The 24,036-nt window shown below is 45.6% G+C and overlaps 2 protein-coding genes across 5 annotated transcripts in view; one reads left to right on the top strand and one right to left on the bottom strand.

The window, feature by feature from the left end:
* TEN1 (TEN1, CST complex subunit) overlaps positions 1-1,387 on the bottom strand; it is a 5,919-nt gene extending 4,532 nt beyond the window's left edge. Inside the window, exon 1 of one of the 2 annotated variants that reach the window (XM_014445866.2) lies at positions 1,297-1,387. The gene's annotated coding sequence lies outside the window, so the exon portion shown is untranslated. Of the gene's footprint in view, positions 1-1,093 lie in introns of both variants that reach the window. The other variant, XM_006103447.3, reaches the window with a different exon arrangement.
* Positions 1,388-1,403: 16 nt separating this feature from the next.
* ACOX1 (acyl-CoA oxidase 1) lies at positions 1,404-24,036 on the top strand. 3 transcript variants are annotated; one of them, XM_006103445.3, is made up of 14 exons: positions 1,404-1,626; positions 1,859-2,018; positions 13,808-13,965; positions 15,917-16,024; positions 17,105-17,224; positions 17,369-17,484; positions 18,106-18,275; positions 19,196-19,358; positions 20,065-20,255; positions 20,507-20,686; positions 20,807-20,912; positions 21,037-21,180; positions 21,387-21,593; positions 22,682-24,036. In XM_006103445.3, exons 1-14 carry the CDS (start codon positions 1,506-1,508, stop codon positions 22,730-22,732), a joined length of 1,995 nt encoding a protein of 664 aa, XP_006103507.1. In that variant the 5' UTR covers positions 1,404-1,505; the 3' UTR covers positions 22,733-24,036. The 3 variants fall into 3 exon arrangements, with proteins under 3 accessions (XP_006103507.1, XP_006103506.1, XP_014301348.1); XM_006103444.3 differs by lacking the exon at positions 13,808-13,965 and adding an exon at positions 7,334-7,494; XM_014445862.2 differs by lacking the exon at positions 1,404-1,626 and adding an exon at positions 7,334-7,494 and having other exon boundaries at positions 1,860-2,018.

Genomic DNA, 24,036 nt, shown 5'->3' with positions numbered 1-24,036 from the left:
TTCCCTGTTGGCATGAATCCACTGGCCCTGTCTTTGGGGTTCGTGGGTCGCCCGGGGACACAGATTAAAACCTTTCCTTTTCTTTCTTTTCTGATTGACTCGGCTCTCTTTATTTCCTACGCCGCCTCCTGAGCCACCTAACAGTCACCATGGTGGGCAATCCCATCCCAGGCCTGTAACTCCTGTAGTGAAGGTTTTAAGGCAGCCCTGTCCATGTTCTCATGCAGCTAAGTTAACACAACTTGGAAATAAGCAAAATCACCCTCAAGGGAGCAGCACATAATGTTGATAACTGTCCTGCAAAATTGTTATTCTCCGCAGCATTTGAGATCTTGCTTCCCCAAATATGGCATCAATTTTGCTCAAATAAACTCATAAAAATTCTCTACAGGTTTGGCCATTTCTTACATTTTTAAAAAACGGGATTAAGTATGTTGATGAAAGTTATAAAGGTAAATTAGGGAGATATAAAGGGGGTGGTGTCGTGTGCTCTATCTTCATTAGCATGGCATTAAGTCAAAGACTAACGAAAACGAACAAATAAACAGCATTTAAGTTCAACTTTTTAGGAATCAGAACTAAGAGCACAACTGATTAAAAGTGGCGGCTCCTAAGGCTGAACTTTGCTTTTCATTACAAACCCTCCTGCCCTAGGTCTTTAAAAAACGCGTGCATTTACAACTCGGATGACGACGCTGATAATTGTGAAAACAATACAGTGGATTCCAAGATCGCTAAGTACAGGGCTAGCTTGGCCTCATTCCAAGTCCGCGCCGACAGCCCGGACCCGGCCCACAGCCGCCTACGCCCCAGGCAGCAAGGATGTCATGATCTTAACAAAAGATAACTCGAGCCTCTCCCCGTCCTTTCTAGATCCAATCTGGGCGGCTTTGGGCAAATCCTACGACCTCCCTTAGCAACCGCGCCAAGCCCACAGGTTCTCCACCCCCAGGACCTTGAGTCTCCTTCCCCGCGCCTCTCCCGGGAGGCCTTTGCGCCCGGACCCGGAAGCGGCCCGGCGGGCAAGTCCCAAGGCGCAGGCGCAATCCTCCTTTACCTGGTTGTCCCGCCCCTTCCCAAGCCTCCAGCCAACCTGTTTGGGCGTCCGGGCCGTCCTTTGCTTCCTTTTTCCGCCCCGCGTGATCGCGAGACGAGGGGCGGTACTGAGCGCGCCGCGCTTCCCCCTCCCTCCCGGCAATTGCTTGAGCAGCTTCCGGGGTCTCTTCCCCGGGTTTTGGGGGGATCGGCTCAGGGCTCCCCGGGCCGTGGTGGGGATCCGCCTTCCCGGGGGCTGACCTGAGTCCAGGAGACCAATCCGGCGCCGCCGCCTCCTGGGCTAAGGCCGCTCACACGCCCGGCTGCCGCGAGGAAGGGGAAGGGGAAGGGGCGGGCCTGGGCGGGCCGGGGGCGGGGACTCGCGCGGTCCTGGGGCAGCTCCTCGGCCCGGCCGGCGCCGGAGATTCTGACAACCTTCGTCGACGCCGCCTCGCCCTCCGCTGCTCCCGATGGCTGTCACCATGAATGAGGACCTGCGCCGGGAGCGGGCCTCGGCCACCTTCAACCCCGAGCTGCTCACGCACATCCTGGACGGCAGCCCGGAGAACACCCGGCGACGCCGAGAGATCGGTGAGGGCTGCGGGCCAGGCCTCCCTCCGTACAGTGTGGGGGTGCTGTAGGACGTAGGCTCTGGCCCAGCTTTGGGGGGAGCCGGGACCCCCGCTTCCGGGGGCGGCTTGTGGGGGGGTCGACCATCCACAGAGGGGACTGGGCCGTGACTCTGAAACCAGCTGGGATTCAGGGCGGTGTAACGGAGCCCAGCATGTCTGTCTTCGTCTCGATGCCCTTTAATCCCTTGCAGAGAACCTGATTCTGAACGACCCAGACTTCAAGCATGAGGACTTGAACTTCCTCACTCGCAGCCAGCGCTACGAGGTGGCTGTCAGGAAGAGTGCCACCCTGGTGAAGAAGATCAGGGAGTTTGGCATCTCAGACCCTGATGAAATCATGTGGTTTAAAAAGTAAGTATGCCCTCGCGCAGATCCCGTTTTCATTGCAAAAGCCCACACTTGACCTCCGCGGTCTGCGGGTGCGTTTTCCCCGTGCCCGGTGTTGGAAGACTCCAGCGGCCTGTTTGCAGCCGCCTGAAAGTTGTGTGTGTGGAAGAGAATGTTTACCTTTGCACCGACGCCCTTTAGGGAATGGCACCGTGGAATGCTGATAACCAAGTGGTGACCCTGCAGTTTTCATTCTCGGGAATCGTACAGATTCTTTCCGCCCGGAGCCTCAGTTTGAGTGATTCCTGTTCAGAATGCCTTCGCTTTTGGTGGGAAGGAGGCTTGCCGCATTTAGATGCTGGATTCCGGGGGAATTGTCAGTTGTGAGCCCAAACATTTAAGTATTTCGTAGCAATGACATTATATTTTTCTAGGGTAGAGTAGAACTTGAGCTTCAAATAGTGGAGAACGGGATGGATGAAGAACATTAGTCAAACCTCAGAATAAATATAAAGGGCCCTAAGGAGGCGGCATTGTGGAATCTGGTGTTAGTGTTAAACGGTTCTCTGGTGCGTATGAGGCCTCATAAAAACACCCCGAGGTCCCAGCGCCGAGCAGGGTACCTTCCTTTTTTCAGACCATCCGTGTTTTGTTGTTGTGTTTTGTTTTTTAATTGGAAAAAATGCTCTTTGTTTTTGCCTTTATCTAAGCAAATACTCTATAATTACATGATCTTATTAATACCAGATTCCCTTTGGCCTGTAGCACCCCTTACACTTCTCACTTATTCCTGGGCATTTCCTCTTTTAGGTTTCTGTATTTTAGAAGAACTTCAATATTTTCATCAATAAAGATTAAATATGATGAATAGTGTATATTCAAAAGCCAAGAGAAAAATGAAACATGTTAAAAGTTTTGCCTTTATGTAGTAATGGTCATTTCTCCCATAATACTGCCTGTAGTTCATTTGGTATCTAATATTTTTCTAAAATTTTTTTTTAAGAGGAAGGGAGAGGGAGAGAGAGATAGAAACATCAATAATGAGAGAGACTCTGATTGGCTGCCTCCTGCACGCCCCCCCCCCCCACCCCCCCACTGGGGATCGAGCCCCAACCGGGCATGTGCCCTGACCTGGACTTGAACTATGACCTCCTGGTTCATAGGTTGATGCTCAACCACTGAGCCACACCGACTGGGCTGGTATCTAATTATTAACTTTACCTCGCTATTATTGTCCATGTGAAATAATTTACTGTGGCCCTTAGCACTACCCGCAGAATTCCTTTCCATTTTGTTATAAAAATACAATTAATTTACTTTTGGTAGCCCCAATGAAGAGTACTTACTCCCAAATGCGCTTTTGTTCTTGTTAAAGGTTGTAGCTCATGGCTGGGGGGGATATTGAGGTGGAACAGTGATTTTCAACCTTTTTCATCTCATGGCACGCATGAACTCATCACTAAAATTCTGTGGCACACCAAAAAATGTTATATTTTTTGCTAATCTGAAAAAAAAAAAAAAGGTATAATTTTGATTCATTGACACCAGACGGCTATTGTTGTGTTGGCTATTGTCATTTTTATTTTTTTTATTTGACAAGAAAAAAGAAGTCAGTGCTCCTGACTAAGTGGTCAGATATTATATTTTTTGTTTTAGAGAACTTTTAAATTTTTCTTTATTTCTTTTATTGATTTTAGGGGGAGAGAGAGAAACATTGATTTGTTCTACTTATTTATGCATTTATTGGTGATTTCGTATGTGCCCTGACTGGAAATCAAACCCCAAATCTTGGCATGTCAAAACAATGCTCTAACCAGTTGAGCTACCTGGCCAGAGCTGGTATCGCATGTTTTAAAAACTCTTGGGACACACCAGTGCGCCTCTTGCCGCACCCCTGCTGAACATCACTGAGGTAGAGCAACTCCCTAGAAGATTATGTTTCTGAATTACCCAACATGGGTTTGTAAACCTTAAAATATCACTAAGATTTTATTATTCCTTAAGATAACACAAAAACAGAGGTTTGTTTTGTTTTGCTTTTAAACGGTTGATGCAATGTAGTTCAGAGTTGGTTAGACGATTTCATCATCTGTGATGGTAACCAGACTCAAGTGAAGTCATGAGGAAATAGGACAGAGTCCTTTATGTGGGTTAAAGATTAATGGACAACAGGCAGTTTGGTATTATTTTTCCTGACGTAGACCTTGCTGTTTGGGGATTAAAGGACAAACTTTAACAGGCCCTTTGACATCCTTCCAATATCCATAGGATATTATGACAGATCAATATGTTAGCGAAGGGGATTGAAAAGTAATCTGGGCAAGTAGTGAATGCCAAGTCTTAAGCCTCCTTTGAATGTAACTGACACCCACGTCTTAGATAACTAAGCCAGGTAGCTATGACATGGCTTAAATTGTGAGACACATCACATTTCTTAAATGCTAAAATGGGGGTGGGGCGTGCTAGAATTGATGGAAAACTAGAGTATTTCTCTTTCTGGGGATTTTGGGCATTTATTTACTGGTCTCTTTTACATCCACTTTTGAAGGTGACTGACTATTAGTAAAACAACTTTGAAATTTCTCAACTTGAGCAACAAAAGAATTTTTCAGTCTTTGAGAAAATAAGACCTTGCTGTTGGGGGAATATAAAAGCTGTTTTTCTAATCCCCTTTCCTGTAATTTTGTCTGTTAACTAGATTATTTGCTATGAAAAAACTAAGTGTTCTTAAGAGTAATTTAAAATTCTAATGAGAATCAGCCATGGATTTTGTTACCTTTTTTAGGTTTTTATTTATTTTTTATTGATTTTGAGAGAGAGAAACATCGATTCGTTGCTGCACTTATTGATGTCTCATTGGTTGCTGCTTGATGTGCCCTGACCAGGGATTGACTTGGCGTAGCAGGACCACGCTCTAACCAACTGAGCCACCTGTCGGGGCCCTTAGGTTTTTAAAGCCGGTTCCTGGGAAGCATCTTCAGGAGAAATTAAACAATAACTTAAAACCAGCACTCAGCCCTGACTGGTTTTCTCAGTGGTTAGAGCGTCAGCCTTTGGACTGAAGGGTCTTGGGTTCGATTCCTAGTCAAGGGCACGTACCTTGGTTGCAGACTTGATCCCGGCAACCAATCAATATGTGTCTCTCTCATCGATGTTTCTCTTTCTCTTCCCCACCCCCGCCTCCCCTCCATTCTCTCTAAAAAAAATCAATGGAAAGAATATCCTTGGGTGAGGATTAAAAAGACAAGCACTCAGATTTTGTTCTTAAGTTGATTTTCTCTCTCTTTTAAAAAAAATTTTTTTTTATTGATTTCAGAGAGGAAGGGAGAGATAGAAACATCAATGATGAAAGAGAATCATTGATCGGCTGCCTCCTGGGGATCAAGCCTGCAACCCGGGCATGTGCCCTGACTGGGAGTCGAACCGCTGACCTCCTGGTTCATAGGTCGACGCTCAGCCACTGAGCCACGTTGGTCGGGGATTAAGTTGATTTTCAAGGGGCCTCCAAAAAAACCCACACAGCTCAGTATGTTATTAAGAACATAAATATCTGGCAGTCTCTATTTCGTGTCACATGTTTTCCCACTCAGTTTCCTAGAATTTTGTGGGTGCCATTGTCATCATTTTATAAACCCACAGCCTCAGTTCCCTCTTGAAAGTAGGAGTGTCTGTTTTTGGCACCATGTTTAGCGCCTACGTGACTGCTTGCATTTCTCAGAAATCTCCTAGGCTCACTTCCTCCTTTGGTAAGACACTCGTTAGGGATGCTCTGATTCTCCTCTTGCCTTTGAGAAGGACTTCTACACTCAACCGTGTATTGGCCTCGCTCCTAGTCAGTGAGGTGGGGTGTGTTTGTGAAGTGTGTGACTTCCCTCCGGGCAGCAGTAGTGCTGCTAACCCGAGTTACTGGGAGAGCAGCTCCCCTCTCCTGTTCACACTCCTCCTTCCCCTCTCTCCCTCTCAGTTTCAGTAACAGTTGATATTGCTGTAAAAATCAGAGACCGTGAAATAAATAAATAAGTAAAAATCAGAGACCGTGGGTGATGGCTAGTCCAGGTGTTCCTTGGGTGTGTGAGTCTGTCCCAGCACCTCTGGAGGGTGATCTTCCCCCCGAAAGATGGTGGGGTGATTTCAGGGCCTCTGCAGAAGTGAAAAGGGGCAGCCTACCTTCCTGTCCCTTCATTCATGCTCTGCTTGTACAGACCAGGACACTGGCGGCAACACCACCTCCTCTTTAGCCCTTGAGAAGTCATGAACATCAGTTGTTTATTTTGTACTTCAGGCACTTTGGACAGACAGACAGATGGGACAAAATAGGCCCCTATAAAATCTATAACGCACTGTAGCCAAGGCTGGCTGTGTAATTTGTATTTGATTATTGCACAGCTTCTGTTTTTGAGAAAATAGTTGAAGACTGAATGTTATTGTGATTAGAGTTCCTTGAGTCCGGAGTAATTTTCAGAGACCATTGGCGATAGTTCAACAGGCTCATCGTACCTGCTGACCCATCTGTAAACTCTGGAGGCCTTTAGCGATCTCCCGCCCTGGAACATAGAGCTACTTGCCAGCCTGGATGTTCGCTTCGGTTATCTAGGGAAAGGTAGTTTGCATCCTTCTTTTCTTTTCATCGGCAATATGTTATTATGCGTCTCTAAGAGAACTCTCTTTTTAACATAGCCACAATAGTGTTGGCATGCAGAGAACATTAACAGAAATTACTTAATGCATCAAATATCCAGTTGGTGCTCACTGTCCTGACTGTCTTATACTTTTTTGTGTGTGTGGGTTTTTTTTAAATTGACTTTTATGGGGTGACATTGGTTAATAAGATTATACTAGTATAGGTTTCAGGTTTACGGTTTCATAATACATCATCTGCACATTGTATTGTGTGATCACCACCCCAAGTCGAGTCTCCTCCCTACATTCTTCTTTAGGATTTTTTGTAACAGATCTACAAATGTATGGAATTCTTTTGATTTTTCAAATAAGTAAAACCTGAAATAAAGCAAAAATAAAGACACCCCAAAAAATCCAACCAATCAAACCAACAGAACAAAAAGCAAAAGGTGTTTTTAGGCTAAAACGATGTTAGATTTGCTTCCTGGATTAAGTATAGAATTAAAGAGGAATTCTGACCCTGCAATGATAAGGGGCAGAAAAGATACCACTAGGTTCTGCTGTTGGCTCTTGGGTCGTAAAATGGTAAATTTTGCACTTAATTTCACAGGAAGGGGGTTACATGTTCCTCACCTTCATCCTGGGCCACGCCTGGCAGGAAGGGTGGCAGGTGCAGTTTCTAGAGCGAGGCTGAGACCCTTTTCTTTTCTCTCCTGTAGACTACATATGATCAATTTTGTGGAACCTGTGGGCCTCAATTTCTCCATGTTTATTCCCACCTTGCTGAATCAGGGCACCACTGCTCAGAAAGAGAAATGGCTGCTTCCCGCCCAACGACTCCAGATAATTGGCACCTACGCCCAGACGGAGCTGGGCCACGGTTAGTCCACAAATGAGGGTCAGTGGGTAACCCACCGCAGGACTTCACTTACCAGGTGACTCCTGGCATTTGGTTTCTTTCTGCTGCTCAACATTTGGGATTTTATTTTTAAATTGTCAAATGTTACATAAAATCCAGCGCCTCATCCTCTCGTAGATCATTTCCCCCTAAACTGGTCCAGGACTCTGGTCTGAAGCGTCCTTCATTGTCATTTACTGTTGCTCCGTGTGCCCATTTTAACGGGTTGAGCAGTTTCGAAAGATGGGGCTGAATATGTGGCAAAGAGCCCCGTTGTGTTGGGGTCTGATGATTAAAGTGTTGGAAATTCTTGCGAGGGTTAGTGCCTCTCCATCTGGTAGATGCCTCTGCTTTAATCAAATGCGGATTTTAATGGTGGAGGATTGGAGCAGTTAGGCGTCTGACTCCTGATTTCATCGCCCACTAGCGGGGTTATAAGGTGGTTTGAAAAAAAGTCAGTGATTCTTTGCTTCTTTTATACATCTTATCTGTACATGTCCATGGACTCTGCATTATGAATAATTCTCGGTTAAATTGTTCCTAAAAGCCTGGCTACTTGCAAGGTTTGTGTTTGGTCTCGATGTGCAGTAAGTTTGTTTTCATGGACAAGGCCCCTGGCAGGTTTGTGTGTCTTGAATTTGCACTGCCCTGTCTCGTTTCTAATGACCATATTGCTTCCATTATGTAAATAAAGGAGAGTGAAGAAAGGGAAAGAGGATTTGGTGCATTTTGATTTGTGAACTGGTTTAAGAAAATGCTTTTTATCCTAATCCCGAGAGGGCTCCGACTCTGGTTCCGTGGCGTTCTGAATGCCTTGTCGAGCACCTAAGATCGGAGCTTCAGGACGGCCAATCCTGAAGTCACACGCCTGGAGAAAGGGAAGGAAAATCCCATTCCAGGGGCTTTCTGTCTTGGAGTGTGGGGGAGGGCGAGAGGGAGAGGGTGTGTTTTGTAAATAGGTTGTGGTGCAGAACCCGTTTCTCTCTCAGTATGTATCCCTGCAGAATGTTATGATTTAACAGTCATGCTGCTCATAGGAGGCGTAAGATGTAAGCCCTCCTGAGTCTGAATGGGGCTGATGTGTTTTTCTCTTACTGATTGGTCCAGTCCTTCTGCCTCTCTTGATAAAGTACATTCCAAATATATATTTGCCCTAAATTTTGAAGGAAGAGAGGAAAAAGTGAAGACTTGAACTTCACTGTAGTCTACAGTGAAGGAGCCCAAAAAGGAGCCCAAAAATTGGACTAAGGTCCCGTGTTGCTCTGGGCGAGTGTGCGTATGTGAGAATTTTCTTTTCCTTTTGCTTCTGATTTTCAGATATTTTCTTGTATTTGAACCCCTTTGTCTCGATCTCTACAGTTTACTTTATTTATTTATTTTTTTTATTTTTTATTTTTTTAAAATATATTTTTATTGATTTCAGAGAGAAAGTGGCTGCCTCCTGCACGTCCCCTACTGGAGATCGAGCCCTCAACCTGGGCATGTGCCCTTGACCGGAATCGAACCCAGGACCCTTCAGTCCGCAGGCTGACGCTCCATCCACTGAGCCAAACCAGCCAGGGCTCTACAGTTTACTTTAGAGCAGAGGTTTTCAGCTGCTGTGCGAGGCACACTGATGTGCTGCAAGGATTTTTAAAACTCGCGATACCTATTTAGTCAGGGACACGGACCTCTTTTCCCTTAGATTGTCACAAAAAATGACAACAGCCACACAACAATAGCATTCCAATGTGAATGAATCAAAATTATACCTTTCTGTTTTTGTCAGATCAGGAAATGCTAGAAGATATCTGTTGGTGTGCTGCAGGATTTCAGTTATTATGTGTGCCATGAGATGGAAAGGTGGGAAATCACTGCTAGAGAACAGTATATTAGGATTAGGTCGTTTCTTGTGGGAATTTTGTTGCCATTGGCGTGAGTTGTGCTTCACCGACTGCTGTTCTTTTCCAGGGAAGCCAGTCATTCCATTAGTTCATTGAAGTCCTGAGACTTTGGAACTTTGATCAACAACAGTTATCTAAAGTGTTCGCACAGAATTGTCTTTCGCCTCTGAGTAGCCCCTGAGCAGTGGAGAGACTCAGTGTTCTCATGCTCATTCCAGGATTCCCAAGAATCTTAGAATTCCACCCCCTGCCGGCAGCCTCCGTCACCAGCTTTCTCTCTTGCCTCTGTCTTCCCTCTAAATACGCACATGTCTGCGTAGGCACACAGATTCCCACACACATTTGGTCTGTGCGTCGGTGAGCCTAAGGCAGAGGAGAGGGCTGGGCAGAGGAGAGCCCCCTGTCCCCAGGGTTTGCGCGCTGAAGGGATCACCTAGACTGCGTGTGGTCCAGTGTTAATCACGCTGACCAGACGCTGCTCCAGGTCACAAAGCCGGTGGTATGTGTGGTCTTCACAGATGCTTCATCTCTTCAAGTTCTGGTCACTCCCTAGTGATTCTTCTTGCGTGTCGTTTTCTATTACTGACGGTTATCATTGTTATTACTATTAAGGAAAATGAAGCTTATACAGTACGTAGTGATCATCCTTGAAGATGGTGCAGTGTCTTTGCAAATTCCCATCACTAATAAAGCATCTTTCTCCCTCTGAAACTTGAACAGTACTGAACTCGAATTTGTAAGTCACTGGTCTGCTCTGTCTCCCCAACATCTGTCCTTTTCCCGGGTGAGTCTCTTCCTCTTGGGGCTGGCCTGATTTCCCACTGTTAGAAATAACGGTGTCACTTCTTTACAAAACTGTTCTTTGGGTTATGCCTTTAGAATATCTCAAACAAATTACTGCATTAAAGGACATGAACATTTTCTAGCTTTTATTGCATAGTTTAGTATTTTTCCTGAAACATACAACCAGTTTACAATATACTTAGCAGCTTTTTAGTATACTTGTATCTCCATAGCCTCATCAACATGGTTCCTGTAACTTTGTATTGCTACATTAATATGTATCTAAGAGTTAAGAGTTTTAATTTTCCAATGCTAGTGTGCCTAGATATTATTATATGTTTTGGCTTACTGTCTGCATTTCTCAAGTATAAAACTGAATTTTTCTACTTTAAGTATCAATTAAATGGAATATGCATGTTGATCTTTTATGAGTATACTGTACCCTTGGAATATTTTTTCTATTGCCTTCTGTTTCATTAAACATTTGGCTGTATGTATTCAATGCACCCTTCTCTGGGTAGGTGTAAGCGTTCTATTTTCTCCCAATCTCGTTGGCTTGATATTCAATATATTGACCTATGTATGCTATAGAGCAGTGGTCGGCAAACTGCGGCTAGAGTAATGAATGATCCCTTACTGTTTTTATGATTATTAACTCTTAGCTCATCACCATTGTTATGTTCTTTCTGGTTTATCTTGTAATAGTTTTATAATAGTTTCAATTTACTTCTAGGATCTTAAATATATTACAGTCACTTGTTTCTTCCTTTGTTTTTCTCCTGGCATCATACACTTTGGCTCATTGTTCCTTTGTAAGATATTTTAAAATATGATAGGATAGGCCTACTATTGTTACATTTCAAGATACATGTATTTGGTGTACTTGCATACTTATTCTTCTAGATGAATTCTGATTGCAATTTATCAAGTCGTAAAATGTATTCTGCAGGAACTTAAAATCCATGTTACATTAAATCCTTGTGATTTATTGGGAAGTATTAAGTTTATTTAGTCCTTTTAGCCAGGAATCAGCAATTTCTTTTTTGCTCTTATCTTTTTTATTCACATTATTAGGTATATATTTTTTCCTAATTAAATCTTTAATATCCTGAGCTAAGTTACTTAACCCATTTTAAATATTTTGTTGATTTTGTAAATCTCTTCTTTGATGTTTCTACTTGAATGATCCTAATCAATAAGAATGCATGATTTTTTTTTCTTTATAGCCTACAGCTTTTCTTTCTTTTTAAAAAATTTTATTTATTGATTTGAGAGAGAGATCGATTTGTTGTTCCACTTATTTATGTATTCATCCGTTGCTTCTTGTATATGCTCTGACCGGGGATCGAACCCACAACCTTGGTGTTTCGGGACAATGCTCCAACCAACCGAGCTACCCAGCCAAGGCCTTAAAGCTTTTCTAAAATCATTTATGAATGATGGTGTTATTTTTATTTCTTCCTTTCTCTTACATTATCAACCCAATCATTTTATCCTCAGTGTTGTCTGGAAAGGCCTTCAGTGTTATGGTTTTACAAGAATTAACTCTAGTACTTCACCAAGTTAAATGTAAAATCTATAATAATAAAAGTGTAATATGCTAATTAGGCCTCACAAAAGCTGGGGCTGCGAGGGAAGCCCAGGTCCCCGGTGCCTGAACGGCCTGAGGGAAGCCTGGGTCCCGGGTGCCAGAGGGAAGCCGGTGCCAGCAGCCGGGGGAAGGAAGGCCTACTCTTGCACGAATTTCGTGCATCGGGCCTCTAATAATATATAAAGCCCCCGGCCGGGTAGCTCAGTTGGTTAGAGCATCATCCCCATACCCCAAGGTTGCAGCACATGCAAGCATTAACCATTGAATGCATAAATAAGTGGAGCAACAAATCGATGTTTTTCTCTCAGCCTCCCTCCATACCCTTCTCTCTAAAAATAGTTTTAATATAATCTTCATTATGCATAACTTTTCACAATAAATATTTAAGTCAAAGAATTATCTACGATCACTTTCTCCTTGTAACGTGCCTGAATTCCATCCACTTCTAAGTAACATTCCTCAGTCTCAAGAACAGCTTCTGGTTGTAGTGGCTTTGTGGTAGCCCTTGCTGTGTGGTGTTACTCCGTGATACCACGCTCCGCTGCCCGCCTCCCGTGTCTGACGGGGGCCTTTCCTCCCCGGGCGCAGCTCTGGTTTCTAGTTTCTAGTAATGCAAATGCGCCTCTCAGCGCTGCGCTGCGCGCCTGGTCCCCGGCCACCATTGTCAGCCCTCGTTCAAAGAGTTTTTTTCTTTCCAGGTCCCAGGCATACATTTATTTTTCTCCCTGGTCACCGTTCTTTTAAAAACGGGACGGTTGGCGTTCTCGATTGTGAGTGAGAGGTACTCTCTCATCCTTGAGCGTGTTTTTTTTTAACTTTTCATTTTGAAATGATTGTAGATTCCTAGGAAGTTGCAGAAATAGCAGAGAGCAGTCCCGTGGACCTTTCACCCAGTTTCCACCAGCGCTCACATCGTACTGGACGTTTCCAGGGACAGCTCTGGTTTCGTTCGGCAAGTCGCTAGTGTCCTCATCATTGTTCTCAGCCCAGGGACACTAGACCAGAAGATGTGTTCAGGCGATAAGAGTCTTTATTTTCCTTTTAGGGAGGGAGGAGGAAGGGAGAGAGAGGGAGAGGGTCCCACTTATTTATGCATTCATTGCTTGGTTCTGTTCTTGCATGTGTCCTGACCAGGCCAGTAGGGGGCATGCAGGATGCTCTCTCCAATCGATGTTTCTCTCTCTCAAAAAATAAAAAATAAAATAAAAAAAATACAAGGGTATGTAGAAGGCATATAGAACTGTTTCCTATTAAAGATAAACTCACACAAAAGTCTAAGGCATCTGCAGAGCTTAAGTGGAAAAGGATGACTTCAGTCAGTGGAATTAAAATGACTGCGAAGATGCCTATCATTAGTGACAATCCCCATAAACCATACGGAGAGTTTGTTAGCCATGAATCTGTTACTTGTGATTGATTAGATGGTCTTCACTAGAAATTGCATGTTTTTTTAATTTCTGAAATTATTGGGGTGGAGAGCACTGCCAGTTTCTGTATGAAACTGTTTCGATGGCATGGGGCTAGATCTTTATGAGGAACCGAGTGCAATGAGCAGAGCTGAGACGTGGGTGGACAGACAGGAGAGCCCAGCGCGACTGAAATCGGACCCCGGAAAAGCTTCCTGAGAGAACTGCCGCGCTGTCTCAGCATGGCACAGCTCAGACCCCGCCTTCCCCGCACCCACTTCTGATGCCTCGTTTCCTGGGACCGAATGGCCAGCCGGGACCCTCAGCCTTGCTCACAGGGTTTTGTGCTGCACAGGCTTTGGAATCGGCAGTGAGCCCTGCCAGGCGGAGTAATTGCAGAGACAAGTACTGTACGAAAACACTTCCTGCCACTTCAGAGAGATGGAAATTGCCACCAGCGAGGAAGTGATGCAGAAAGGGGCAGTGCTCTTACACCTGGGAAAGCCCCCCCACTAACGCATACTTACAGAAGGTTGTTTTTTTTCTCCTTTCCTTGATCTGTCTGTTCACATTGCTGATTCTCTCCCACCTGATGGCTCTTCTCAAATGCCCACCTTGGCGTGCCTTCGAAGCTTTGTGCACCGAGGGCCTTCGCCCCTGGATCTCCACTTGGGCATGTTCCTGCCCACCTTGCTTCACCAGGCGACTGCGGAGCAGCAGGAGCGCTTCTTCATGCCCGCCTGGAACCTGGAGGTCATTGGCACTTACGCCCAGACAGAGATGGGCCATGGTACGCTGCTTCAGTCTACGTTCTGGGTTGGGCGGGGCGCTGCAGGCTTAGCACACAGGGCGTGCCCGCCACGTGCTAGCGATCGCATGTACAGGCTGTTTACATGCGACCTTTCTGTAGAAGACAGGTTTTTCAACATACAAGTCTTGGCAAAGACATTGCTTTGGTCAGTGAAAGTGAAAGGTTACGTGATCACAGAGATATGCTGATTTTTTCCCCATTGGTTCCCCTTTAGATCAATAATAACAAGTCAGGCCTTGCTAAGTGGGTTTTCAAGCTCACTGAAGTTGCGTAGAATGTATGCATATAGACTCTGAACCCATCTTTCTTCGTTACTGTCTGATTACCCTTACTACTGATACATCATGAACTTGCAGAAATTCCAGAAGAAATACAGATTTATAGTATGTGTGCTCTTTGATTTGCTGACGGGAAGTGAGTGGCTTATATAACCAAAACATGCAGCATTTTATACCTGGAAGTTACTTATGCCTTGATCCAGTAAATTCAGTGAGGTTCTAAAGCTAGCTTCGCCAGAGTTCACAAAAATATTAGCTGTGCCCTGGCCGATGTTGCTCAGTGGTTGGAGGGTCGGCCCTTGCACTGAAGGGTCACTGGCTCAATTCCAGATCCAGGGATCACACTTGGGTTGCAGGTTCCTGCAGGTTCGATTCCAGCCCTGGTTGGAGCGTGTGCAGGAGGCAGCCAATTGATGTGTCCCTCTCACATCAATGTTTCTCTCTCTCTCTCTCTCTCTCTCTCTCTCTCTCTCTCTCTCTCTGTCGGTACTCCTCCCTCCCTCCCTTCCATTCTCTCTAAAAATCAATGGGAAAAATGTTCTTGGGTGAGGATTAACCAAAAAATAAATAACAAGATCAGCTGTGCCTCCAGGCAGTTGGTTTCTGTCTGTCTTTGTCATTCGTTTGCTCCTGGCTTCTCTTTTTCTACTCAGAGGTTTCAGGACATCTGGTCTGTGTATTTGCCATTCGCTCCTTCTTTCTGTGCGACTTCATCTCATGTTATAGCTGCTTTGTCTTTCGGCTTTGGGCTGAATACTGCTTGGCAGGATGTCCAAGGCTCAAAGTGGGATGCCATTTGGTTCAGATGTGCATTTGGAAGCACTTTGTCATCATCGGTTCTGTGTAACGTTATCTCTTTTTCTTAAAAAGCTGCTGCTTTGGTGAGGGGTCTAAGTGTCTGTTTCCTTGGTTCCCAATCTGGGAAGGTTGTGGTCACACGTAAACCGGCCGTGGCTGCTGTTCACCTTGGAAGTTTCTACATGTTTGAGAGTTTCCGTGTTAATGAGATCCATCCGGCGTTACAGAGCCGTGTGTTGTTAGGGAGTGACACTTAGAACATGTTCCTGTGTCTTTAAGAGAATTGGCACATCTGTATTGGGATTTAAAACACTACTCCCTGCCCCTCATGAGTAAACATGGCACGGGGAGCTCTTCCTGGTCACACCAGTGAGCCGGCCAGGGCGGAGTCACCATCCTAGGTCTTTTCCCAAATGTGACACCTTTTTAAGATCTTGTTTGCCATTCTAGCAATTATTCTGAAATAAATTCTCAATTTACAAGACCTTTAACTAGATAGTCTCTTCCTGTCACGTTATCTTATTCTTCGCAGTTGGTGAGGAAAACACCATAGTCTGAGTTGAAATTGGCATCTCACAACTTAGAGGTGGGTTTAAAGGGGCAGTTAACTGTGAAATTCATGCCCTGTGATCTTATGAACTGTGATTCTAAGCTGCCTTTACTTTTACTTCTGGTTGCTCTAAATAATGTTACCTGGTTCAGCACAGGGAGTTATGTATCTTGGTTATCAACCATGGGTGGCTCATCTAAAAACACTGTATTGTCGTTAGAGCTTAGAGGCCTGGCCAGGAGATTTTACTCTGTACCTGTTTTTCCCTTATTCTAGCTGACGTGCGTGCAATTTCTTTCCTTAGGGACGCATCTGCGAGGCTTGGAAACCACAGCCACATATGACCCTGAAACCCAGGAGTTTGTTCTCAACAGTCCCACTGTGACCTCCATCAAGTGGTGGCCAGGTGGACGTAAGTGAGCTATTTCACAGTTACTGGATATTTTAAGATCATGTTTAGAATGGAGAGCGTATATGAGAATATCGTTTTGAAATATAGAAAAAACTCCTTTTTCTTAATAGAAAAACTCTTAAGGCTTAACTATGCTAAGCTATTTCACATTCTCCCGAGCACGTTACAGATGCTCACACCTCACAGAGCGCAGAGAGGAGCGCGGTCTCGCTCTGCTTTTCTGTTTCCATCGGAGCTGTCTGAGGAGTAGCGCAGTTTACATTGTCATCATCCAAGTAACTATACTCCCTGTTTGGTTAGTCATTTCTGTATTGGAAAGCACTTAAGTTATTTTCAGATTTTTATTATAAATAAGTTTGACAAGAAACTTATTTAATATTGTCTTCCATTCCGAGCCATTGTCTTAGGATATATATTTCAGATGGCGTTAGTGCTTGAAGGATTTTGTTATTCACATTATATATTTCAATACATTTTTGTAAGAAACAGAGTAGCATGCAAAAAGAAGACACAGATTCTGGATGTACTAACCAGAAATCTGCCAGTGCTGGCCCTCAAGCCTCTGCATACGGGGCTACTCTCACTGCTGCTCAAGGTGCTGGCCACTGCCGTGCACCCCTGGGGAGCACTCCGAGGGCCGCTGGTTGGCGAGGGAACGGAATCTTTTATTTCATTGTAATTAACATAAATGGTCACGGGTGGCTGGTGGCTACTGCTTTGGAAAGCATTACCTTCTAAATAGTAGAAGAGAAAGTAGAGCTGAGCCATCTTGTAAAATAAATTGCTATCAAGTCAAGGAGTTGTACATCTTAAACTTAGACGCTATTATATGTGAGTTATCCCATTAAAAAGCTTATGCATATATATATGGAAATGAAGGACGGCTGTGCCAAACTGCCATACATTTTAATAACTCTCATCTTACATAGATTTTCTTCTGAAAACTAGGCTGCCATAGAAAGGTTTTCTGCACACTGTTGAGAATCTAGTGTTACATTTAACGTGTTTTCTCTTTTCATTTCTGTCCCTTGAACATGTAAGAACGGCTCTCTTGTGTCTCTTGTGTTTTTGCTGTTGCAGTTGGAAAGACTTCAAATCATGCGATAGTTCTAGCCCAGCTCTACACCCAGGGGAAATGCTATGGATTGCATGCCTTCATTGTGCCTATTCGGGAAATTGGAACCCACAAGCCTTTGCCAGGTTAGACTTGTTCATCTGATATTGAGATGAAAACTCAAACTGACCGCTTTCTTCTGCAAAAAGCATAAGACACAACTGAAGGGGAGGGGACAGCCAGGAATCCCAGAGCGTGGACCCTGGTGACTTTCCTGTCTCCCGTGGTAGGGATCACCGTTGGTGACATTGGCCCCAAATTCGGCTACGATGAGATGGATAATGGCTACCTGAAGATGGACCATTATCGTATCCCCAGGGAAAACATGCTGATGAAGTACGCCCAGGTATGTGAGACCGGAGGAGCAGTGGTGTGGGGCGCGGGGCGCTGTGGCTGGTGATGACCTCAGGGTTCAAAGGGTCTGTTTTTAGGAGCTACTGACATGGTTTTACTTCTGATGCTTCTTCTGTTATGACAGTGAAGCCAGAAGCCGTTGGCAGGTCTGAAGAGCATATCCTGGTCTGCTAAGCCAGCGGCCTCAAACTTGAGGGCGCGTTAGAATCATCTGGAGAGCTGGCTAAAGTCCAGATTGCTTCGCCCCCAGAGTTTTTATTTAATGAGATTTTTATATTTATTTTATTTTATTGATTTTTAGAGAGAGAGGAAGGGAGTGGGGGAGAGAGAGTAACATCAGTGTGAGAGCAGAAACATTGACCGAATGCCTCCTACACCCCCCCATCAGGGATTGAGCCCGCAACCTGGGCCTGTGCCCTGACCAGGAATCAAACCAGCAACTTTTCGGTGCCCAAGATAATGCCTGACCAATCGAGTCACACCGGCCAGGGCTTTCTATTTCAAACAAGTTCCCAGGCAATGCCCATGTGCCGTCTGGAACCTCACTTTGAGAACCGCTAGCCTGAGCTGCCTCCGGTTTCACAGAGGAAGCTGAGCCCGTGTTCTTTTCCAGGTGAAGCCTGACGGCACCTACGTGAAGCCCGTGAGTAACAAGCTGACCTACGGGACCATGGTGTTCATCAGGTCCTTCCTCGTGGGAGAAGCTGCTCGGAGCCTGGCCAAGGCCTGCACCATTGCCATCCGATACAGCGCCGTGAGGCACCAGTCGGAAATCAAGCCGGGGTAAGGGGGTGGGCTGAGTGGGCTCATTACTGAACACCTGGCTTTGAGCCCAGTCAGATACCAAATTCCCAAATGCGGCGCAGAGAAGACGCCCTGGCCATAAACTTAGCGAAGGTGGCAGTGTACTGCGCCTGCTACTTAGAACCTAAGCTTCCTTTTCTTAATGGAAAGATGAGAATACCACCTCATTATTCTTAACCTGCTAAGAAAAGCGGTAATAATATTACTTGAGCTCTACTCATGAAATGTTCAAAACAACAAGGCAGTTTGAAAATTCGGATTGCTACGAACAGCTACAAATCGGGCATGGCGAAAGTGACATTGAACTTGGCTCCCTGTTGTGTCCATGCCCGTAGTTTATCCCTACTACTGCCTTTCACTTGGGCATGACTCCCTGGTAACCTTTCACTCCGAAAGAAGGAATAAAGAAATTGATAAGAGCAGACCTTCTTAGAATTCAAATATTTATCTGTGCATGGGGTCTTCTCCATAGTTGTGGTCAAGATATAATTTATTCAGCCATCTAGTTAGCAGGTTACATCTCTTTACCATGGCCTTCCTCCTATGAAGTTAACTAACTTTGCTTTTGTACGTTGCCATAAGATACACTTTCCCTAGTCATGCTGGAAAGAGAAAGATCTGAACTTCACAGCTAGAAACTGTGTCCACCTAAGACGGGGGTGAAGAGCGTCTTCTGTGGCAACATAGTCTCATTGTAAATCGAGGGTCTGCCCCTTACCAGCTGCGTGAGTGCAGCTAGGGCCTGGACCTCTCCTGTTCCCATCTGTAAAATGGGGTAATACGTGTTACCTCACAGGGTCTTTATGAGGATGAAATAATACCGAGTGCTCAGACTAGAACCCGGCGCAGAGGCAGTTCTGTGTGTGTGTATAACTTTTTTTCCTTTTTCTATGTTTTAGTGAACCAGAACCACAGATTTTGGATTTTCAAACCCAGCAATATAAACTCTTCCCACTGCTGGCCACTGCCTATGCCTTCCATTTTGTAGGCGCCTACATGAAGGAGACCTATCATCGCATTAATGAAGACATTGGCCAAGGGGACCTGAGTGAGCTGCCCGAGGTGCGTGTGGAGGCTCATGCACTCGTGGGCACCCTTCTCTTTCACGTTTGCCTGTTAGTGTCCAGAGGAAAGTACGCGTTGCGATTTCTTGAATGGTCCATATATTCTCAAAAGATCCAAAAAATTCTTCTGATTGAATAGAGTTAGCTATGAAGACATGTAGGGTTTATTTTTTGGTTTTTTATTTTTTTAAATTTTATTGTTTAAAGTATCACAAACAGTAGTACATATGTTTCTTCCCTCCCCCCCATTGTATTTTTTATTTTTATTGATTTCAGAGAGGAGAGATAGAAACATCAATGATAAGAAAGAATCATTGATTGGTTGCCTCCTGCACGCCCCACACTGGGGATCGAACCCACAATCCAGGCATGTGCTCTGACCGAGAATCGAACCACGACCTCCTGGTTCATAGGTTGACGCTTAACCACTGAGCCACGCCAGTTGGGCTGTGGGTTTGGTCTTTAAGTTTCCGAAGTGCTGCACCATGTTGGTCTCCTGTTAATGACGTGGAGACTTTTGCCAAGTAGAGCAGTTCTGAGGGAGTGGGAGTGGGAGTGACCAGGACAGTAGATGCCCACGCTGCTCCCGAGACAAGCATGGCAGGTGATTTGAAAGTGACCAGCGCTGGCAGGGGAGGGTTAGTGTTTCTCCTCGGAACTCAGCTGTCAGCGCACACATTCTGACGACCCTTGCTTGCCCTCAGCTTCATGCCCTCACCGCCGGGCTGAAGGCTTTCACCTCCTGGACAACCAACACCGCCATCGAAGCCTGTCGGATGGCCTGTGGCGGGCACGGCTACTCTCACTGCAGCGGCCTCCCAAACATCTACGTCACCTTCACCCCAACCTGCACCTTCGAGGGAGAAAACACCGTCATGATGCTGCAGACCGCCCGGTGAGAGTCTTTACCGCGATGACTGGCCTGCTAGCTAGAGCGTTCGAGGCCTTTCCACCGGTTCCGGTTACCGTGTTTTCTCTTCACATTAAAGACGTCATTGTGCCTCCTGTCCAGACCCACTCTGTTGATCTTGTGATCAGACTAGCGAGTGTGAAACTCAGCTGTCCCATAACTCACACCTTTTGAAGGTTTGGTTTGGTTTCTGTTTCACAAGAAGCAGGTTACTGAAAGCATGTGTGTTGCTTTAGGTTTCTGATGAAAAGTTACGACCAGGTGCACTCGGGAAAGCTGGTGTGTGGCATGGTGTCCTACTTGAATGACCTGCCCAGTCAGCGCATCCAGCCGCAGCAGGTGGCCGTGTGGCCCACCGTGGTGGACATCAACAGCCCCCACAGCCTCACCGAAGCCTATCGGCTCCGGGCGGCCAGGTGAGCTCCCCCTCGGGGCAGCCGTGGGGCCGCGGGCTGGGGGCCTGAAGGAAGAGGAAGGAGGCGTGGGCACCATGGAGCCCTTCCTCCGAGCTTCAGTTTTCTTTCATTTCTTAACAGATTAGTAGAAATGGCTGCCAAAAACCTTCAGACTGAAGTGAGTCACAGAAAAAGCAAGGAGGTCGCGTGGAACCTGACTTCCGTGGACCTCGTGCGAGCTAGTGAGGTCAGTGATGGCGCTGTGCTCCCGGCCCGGCCTCCCGCAGCCACCCGCCTGGCTCTCTGGCAGAAGCTGTCGCTGGTGGCGACTCCTGCAGAGTTCTCACCTCTGCTGTCCTCTCTTTATCCAGGCGCACTGCCACTATGTGACAGTTAAGCTCTTTTCAGAGCAGCTCCTCAAAATTCAAGATAAGTCCATCCAGGCCGTCTTGAGGAATTTGTGCCTCTTGTATTCTCTGTACGGGATCAGTCAGAAGGCGGGGGATTTTCTTCAGGTCAGTATTTTCTCAAGTTGAAGTCTTTTTTTGGTAGAAAAATGATTGTGGTCTGATGTGTAGTTGTGCATGCATGTAATATATCAGCTGTCTACATACAGGGGTGGGCAACCATAGGCTCGCAGTTGTTCGTATGGAAAAAGACACGCAGGTTACGATGATGACAATAGCGTCCTTAACTCAAAAGAACGACCTGTTTCTTGCAGGAGAACATCCTGACAGACTCTCAGATCACCCAGGTGCACCAGCGCATCAAGGAGCTACTGACCGTGATCCGCCCGGACGCTGTTACGCTGGTCGATGCGTTTGATTTCCAGGATGTGTCGCTGGGCTCCGTGCTGGGCCGCTACGATGGCAACGTGTATGAGAACCTGTTCGAGTGGGCCAAGAACTCCCCGCTCAACAAAGACGAGGTAATCACCTGGGTGATTCTTCGGGTCCATGTTAGACAGCAAAGACCTCTGGGCGGCTCCGTCTGCGAAACCCACCTCGGACAGTCGTTACTCAAGCAGCAGGTTCAGAAGGGAACTGGGTTATTCCTGCAGCGAGCAGGTGTAACTTCCTTGACTATTTCGTAAGTCGTTGAAGTTTTTCAAACATGCACAAAAGGAGAAGACTGCGCTGCAGGGCCACGTGCCCTTTCTCATGCTGCCACCACTATCTACTTTTTTAAAAATATATTTTATTGATTTTTCACAGAGGAGGGGAGAGAGATAGAGAGCTAGAAACATCGATGAGAGAGAAACATCGATCAGCTGCCTCCTGCACATCTCCTACTGGGGATGTGCCTGCAACCCAGGTACATGCCCTTGACCAGAATCGAACCTGGGACCCTTCAGTCCGCAGGTCAGCGCTCTATCCACTGAGCCAAACCGGTTTCGGCCACCACTGTCTACTTACGGCCAACCTCCACCCTCTCCTCCTAAGGATTATTATTATTTTTAATTCTTTATTGTTGAAAGTATTACATATGTCTTCCTTTTCCCCCATCGACCTCTCCCCCAGCACAAGCCCTCACCCCCCTACTGTCCGTGTCTATTGCTAAGGATTATTTTGAACAGATCTAAGATGCCAGATAATTTTATCCATAGATATTTTAATAAATACGAATCTCTAAAAGATAAGGATTATATCATGAGCTACTCCTTGTCCAGAGCTTCCCAGTTGGCTCAATTCTGTTTTCCCCCCTTCAAATTCTTTGGATCAGGATCCAGATAAGGCCCTGATGATTTCTTGGTTAAAAGTATGCTCTTTTAGCCCTGGTCGGTGGCTCAGTGGTTAGAACATCAGCCAAGCACTGAAGGGTCTCAGGTTCCATTCCCAGCCCCAGTCCGATGTTTCTCTCTTCTCTTTCTTCTCTCTTTTCCCCCCTCCATCCCTCCCTTTCACTCTCTAAAAATCAGTGGGAAGAATATCCTTAGGTGAGGATGAACAGCAACAGAAAGTGAGCTTTTACACTGCAAGCTCCTGACGTGTCATTTCTCCCCCTCCCTTCCCTCAGGTCCATGAATCTTTCTACAAGCACCTGAAGCCATTGCAGTCCAAGCTCTGAAGGTCACGACCTCAGTCCTCCACGCCCCTGCACCCGCCACACAGACCTGCTCGGAATCTTGATCCAATGCAGAGAGCTTTGGAGCACATGATAAATGGACCCTTTCCTCTTTATGAATGAAGAAAACAATGACCAGCTTTCAGAGATTAAATGAAAAAACAAATGTTTTAAGTGCAATTAACACTAAAAGAGACCTGCTAAGCATTCAGAAAAAGCTTTAAGAAATGCAGTATGATTTCCCTTTGTAACGCTGCTGATCCCAGGCCATAACTTTTGATAATTCATAGGGTTTAACTACTAAGTAGTTAATTTTTCACTTCTTAATTGCTAATCACTGGATAATAGTGTTTTTAAGCAAACATATTTTTGAAGTGGGGTAGCACCCTTCTGAGCTTTCCTGCTGAATGCCCTACCCCTCCCACCGTGGGCCCTGGCTTAGAAGCAGTTCCGAAGAAAACGGATGGGAGAAGTAAAGTAATCAGGAAATTCGGTGTGAGTCCAGCTGGACACATTTCTGCCTGCTTGCCCTTGACTGCTGACGTATTTTCTAATTGTTCACAGTAGCGTTTGTCCAACACAAGGATTTCTTCAGTACAGGCCCACTGCGAGGTCATGGTCCTGCGCAACTGGGAATTAATCTTCCATTTGCAGGATTGTCACTGTAGTAGCACTGCATCTCCCTTTGTCCCCCCCATCTTGGGAAGAGGTAGGTAGCAAGGTTATCTCATAGGACCTTTGGCAGTGATGGGACTTTAATCAGTGGTGTTTGATCTCCCGCCCGCCCTCCTCCCCTAACCTCCTGAAGGAGGTGCTGAAGAAAGGAGAGAGCCACCGTTCCTTCCTGGTGGAGTGAGTGTAGGGAGAGCTCTCGGTCACGGTTACTGTGACTTGGTGGCCATGTTCACTGGAAAGCCTGGAACAATCCAGATTTCATATGTGCTGTCATTTTGGCTAAACCATGAACATGCTTGGAGGTTCCAGCACCCGGCATGACAGAAGTAAAAGCATCCCTCAGGCTGCCTCTGACACCCCGGGTACCACAGGAAAACCCTTGGCAAACCATGTGTTCTGATTTTGGATCAGAAAATAATCATTGGAACTATGGCTGAAGGATAAATGGAAGTTGCATAGAATCTGTTACTTACTGTACATCTGGTTTTATTTTCAGTATGTTTCTAGGAGTTTTATCTGAACTGCTAAATTGTCCTTTCAACTGAAATCTAATTTACACAATCATTCTATATGTAAAGGGTAAACGTGTATGTCTTAATGAGTTTTATTCTTAAAATCAATGTAAAACTACA

The sequence above is a fragment of the Myotis lucifugus genome, unplaced genomic scaffold, assembly GCF_000147115.1.
Source record: "Myotis lucifugus unplaced genomic scaffold, Myoluc2.0 scaffold_485, whole genome shotgun sequence".
Classification (NCBI taxonomy): domain Eukaryota; kingdom Metazoa; phylum Chordata; class Mammalia; order Chiroptera; family Vespertilionidae; genus Myotis; species Myotis lucifugus.
Note: the sequence above shows the minus strand (reverse complement) of the source record. Positions and strands in the feature narration are given on the sequence as shown.

What these genes read in the sequence shown, in the direction of transcription:
- ACOX1 (XM_006103444.3), top strand. Translation starts at nt 1,506, where the DNA reads ATGGCTGTCACCATGAATGAGGACCTGCGCCGGGAGCGGGCCTCGGCC. An exon ending in CAAGTGGTGGCCAGGTGGAC is followed by an intron (nt 16,025 to 17,104) that starts GTAAGTGAGCTA and finishes TTGCTGTTGCAG; the next exon opens with TTGGAAAGACTTCAAATCAT. An exon ending in ATGATGCTGCAGACCGCCCG is followed by an intron (nt 20,256 to 20,506) that starts GTGAGAGTCTTT and finishes GTGTTGCTTTAG; the next exon opens with GTTTCTGATGAAAAGTTACG.